The sequence below is a fragment of the Myotis davidii genome, unplaced genomic scaffold (genome assembly GCF_000327345.1).
Source record: "Myotis davidii unplaced genomic scaffold, ASM32734v1 scaffold94, whole genome shotgun sequence".
In the NCBI taxonomy this organism is placed as follows: domain Eukaryota; kingdom Metazoa; phylum Chordata; class Mammalia; order Chiroptera; family Vespertilionidae; genus Myotis; species Myotis davidii.
The window spans coordinates 1,668,472-1,672,479 of record NW_006285313.1 but is presented as its reverse complement, the minus strand read 5'-3'; the positions used below and the strand labels follow the sequence as shown (position 1 = coordinate 1,672,479).

Genomic DNA, 4,008 nt, shown 5'->3' with positions numbered 1-4,008 from the left:
CCTCTTGGGGCGGGGTGGGGGGGGTGGGGGCAGGTGGTGATAGGCAGCTGCAACCTTGTAGCCCTCAAGGTTCTTCTGTGAGTTGAGGAGTTTCTGGATGCCTCCCGAAGGTCATGGCAAGAAATGATGTCTGCCCCGAGGAAAGGGGCTTGGGGCACCAGATCTCCAGGGGACAACTGGTCCACGTTGTCCTGTGACATTCAACTGAATTCTTTTTTGCTGCCTGCTAAGTTCTCTCTGGGCATGACCTCAATGGCCTCCTAGTACTTTGAGTGTGGGATTGTTCCCATTTTGCAGGTGGAGAAAGCGAACATCAGGAAGTGTTTGGCTAAAGAGACTTGGAAGCGGCTCAAGGTCAGGCACAGTAACCGGGGGAACTAGGATCTGAGCCTGCGTCTCCCCAGCTCCAATACCAGGGAGCTTAGCCCTTACATCACTCTGCCTCCTGGGGCTTTCTTTTGGGAAGTGGTGACAGACCCGAGCCAACCAAGGAGGTAACTCAGAATTGGCCAGGGCAGGTCTTGCTTCCACCGAAATGGCCACTTAGAAACAGCCCTGCAGGCAGATCCTTGTGAAATAATAGTTTCAGGGAAGTCTTCCCTGCCCATCCCCCCAGCCTGGAGGGCCTATTCCTCCCTGCAGAGGGCTGGGCTCTGAGCTTCAGCCCTTTCAGGGTTAAACAGTAACCTTTTTACTGCTTGTGGTTGAGCACATTTTGGCGAGGAACAAGCCCGGCCTTGAGCAAACAGGAGACCGGCCATGCCCCTTCCCTTCCCCAGCCACCCTTCTGGGGGCTGAGAGGTTTTCTTTTGCCTTGAAGTCCCTCACCTGATTGCTTAGCTTTACGGCGACTGTTCTAAAAAGTTGGATGGGAAAAGGCCCAGTTATTGTGAAAAAAGGAAAGCTTTCAGTTGGGTTGGTTGTGTTTTTTTTTTCCTTCTCTGAGGGTAAGAATCAAAGAGGTTTCTGTAAGGGAACTTAAAAAGCAATTTGGTCGCCCTGGCCAGGGTGGCTCAGTTCGTTGAGCATCATCCTGTGTATAGAAAGGGCTCTGTTTCGATTCCCAGTCAGGGCACATGCCCAGGTTGTGGGTTCAATCCCTGGTCAGGGTGCGTGCGGGAGACAACAGATTGATGTTTCTCTCTGAGTTTTTCCCTCTCCCTTCCTCTCTCTCTAAAAAGCAATAACATATTTTTAAAAAATCAATTTAGTCACTTTCTTTAGGTGTTTGCGTCGGAGAACTGAAACCCATGGCTGTTTCTGGTTCAGGTTATCCAAAAAGATTGCGTCTCTCCTCATAGTGACACCTTCACGGCGCCGTGCCCTATTTTGTGCCAAGTGCTTAAGGTGTAGGAACTAATTTCATCTCCAATCAAGGCCCTTTCTCACCTTCTACATAGACTGGATTCAGGCCCAATTTTTGCCAAAAAACTGTGATGATGATAAGAACAGGCTCAGATCTAGTTAGTTATAATCATCATAAAAGTTTCTGTTTAACCTAATTAACTCCTCATCACTGCTCTGTCCCCAGGACCTAAGACAATGCCCAGACAATTATAGGGCTGATACATTTTTGTTGAATAAATGAATACACGAATGATTTTGTATTCCTTTTCCAGGCCCCTCTCCTCCCCTCTCAGGCCCTCCACAGACCCAAAGGAGCAGTGGCTAAATCAGAGCAAGGGGTTTTGAGGGCTGGAACCACTCTGGGTGGGCACTTGGATCCTGGGGGACACTTAAGGATGCAAGATGCCCCCACCCCCCAAACAGGCAGAAAATGTTCCATGATCTGCTGCTATGAAGCTGGCTCCCTGGCCCTACCCCAACATTTAGGGAGTGCAGGTTACATTCCAGATCCCAGTAAGGGTCAAGCACCCCTGGAACCTGGCTGATCTCCTTTTGAATGACTGAGCAGTCATTCGTTCACATGGGGCTGAGGTCTGAAGGTGGAGGGTGCCTGGCTTGGGGTGAGAACACGATAGATGCTGGAGAAGTGAGGAAGTATTTTCAAAGTGTACAATGTGTACATTGTTTAACAAATTCAAGCAAGCCCATGGAACACAGGCTCTTCTCCTAGGCCCTTCACTGAGAAAATGGGCCCTCAGACTGAAAAAGTCACCGCTCGGTCACTCTCGGAGCTTATGATATAGTCTAAGAGGAGAGAGAAAGCTGGTCAGAATTCGTATCGGGAAGGAAGGGGAGGGGCAGTATCTTGTCAGGGAAACCAATGGATTCCTGATACTATCATGCAGCCAGATGCCGGAGGAGCTCTGGATGAAAGATGACCGAGGCCCTCTGACCCCTGCCCACCCATGGCAGATACACTTGCTTGGGTGCCCGGGTGAGGGCCTGCCTGGTGGGCGAGGGCTCCCACGCAGGTGCCAGGTCTGTTCCTCTACCAGCTTGGAGTTTCACTGTTTGCAGTTCCACTTTAAACAAAATCTCTTTGGCATTTTCACTATTGTTAAAAAAAAAAAAAAAGACTTGGCTTCTGGCCAGACGCGCCCTGTGAGCAGGTATTGCATTTTCCCTTCGCTTCATTCCCGATCAGAGATTATTCATTTATGAATGGGTGGCTGTAAAAACTTGCCTTGTGCATATGAAAACTGAACCTGGAAATTTTTAATCGCCAGTGAGTTTTGCTTTTACGGAAGGGGCCGTAGCAAGAGGCTTTGGAGGCAATGGTGGGAAGGGCAAATGCTTTTTTCCTTTCTTCCTAAATTAACTCTCTGACCTGTACTCTCCGGTGACGATTGTCCAAGAGGCACTGACTGACCAGGTTGTTTGATCGCCTTACAGATCATGATTCTGGAAGGAAGTGGTGTAATGAATCTCAACCCCAGCACCAACCTCCTCCACCAGCAGCCCGCCTGGACAGACAGCTACCCCATGTGCAATGGTAAGCCCCTCCCTGCCCCCCTCCTGTGGGTGTTGAGTCTCAGGGGGGTTTTGCTTTGCTTTCATTAGGCTTCGTTGTCCAACTTAAGGTATGAGATGCAGCAGGAGATGTGAGGAACCGCGGGGATGGGGGAAGTCTTCGTGCCGGAGTTCTCTCTAGGCCCCCGGTGCTGCAGGCTGAAGCCCACTTGATAGATTTCATGGTTTCCTCCCAAGATTCAAGGTTCTGGGTGGGCAGCCTGGCAGATAGGGTTGTAGAGGAGATGCCCAAAGGGAAGACCACCTGTTGAAACTTTTAGCAGTATTTGGCTTAGGATATCCAGATAGGAGAGAAAGGTGTGTGTGTGTGTGTGTGTGTGTGTGTGTGTGTGTGTGTGTGTGTTGCACGGAAGCATGGATTTCGAGGAGGAGAGGGTTTAGCGGCTTCAACTTTTTATTTCATGCTCCAGTGACCTACCTTTGTCAGGGGAGCAGAGACTTGCCAGGAGACCGTGGGCCCCTCTTTGGTGCTTTAATCTAGAACCTATTGATTAGAAGAGGGAGGGGTTGGTGGTGGGGCTTAGAGAGGGTTTGGTGACCAAGCCCGTGGCTTACTGTAGAAGCGAAACTGAATAAAGTGGTTGCTGAATCAGGGCCCCACACCCCGTGTGAAGGCATTCAGTTTGGGCAGACTGCTGGGCGGTGAGCTGCGGGGCTTTACGGAGCTCTGAGTCTTCTCCTACCCCCGCACATGCTGCTGATCTCCACTCCAGAGATGGCTGCTCCGACTCCCCTAAAAAATGGAAAAGGCCTGTTGTGAGCAGAGTCCAAGGAGGAGCGGGAGGATAATGGAAGGATTATGCTCTCCAATTGCAGCTGGTCCATGTGCAGCTCCGCCTCTGAACGCGGAACCGCAGCCAAACATGGTTGAAAGCGTGCACAGGTGACCTTCCCTTGCTTGGTCACCTGGCCCACCACACTGCTGCCTTTTCGGGGCAGTGACGTTTTCTGTTGCTGTGGGACCTCCAAGGAGGACTCTAAACAGAGCAGGAAGGGTCTTCAGACTGGACCCTCCATTAAACAGCATTTTTCCTGTTTGCTTAGTTGAAAGCTGGGGCCATTTGTTCAGCA

The 4,008-nt window shown here is 50.7% G+C and overlaps 1 protein-coding gene across 5 annotated transcripts in view; it reads left to right on the top strand.

Moving 5' to 3' along the window:
• Positions 1–4,008, top strand: part of EHF (ets homologous factor) — a 40,664-nt gene that overhangs the window by 20,765 nt on the left and 15,891 nt on the right. For all 5 annotated transcript variants that reach the window (XM_006756112.2, XM_015559016.1, XM_006756110.2 and 2 more), the window contains exon 2: positions 2,800–2,899. In XM_006756112.2, the coding sequence (XP_006756175.1) occupies positions 2,803–2,899 (97 nt within the window). In that variant the 5' untranslated portion in view covers positions 2,800–2,802. The remainder of the gene's footprint in view (positions 1–2,799; positions 2,900–4,008) is intronic.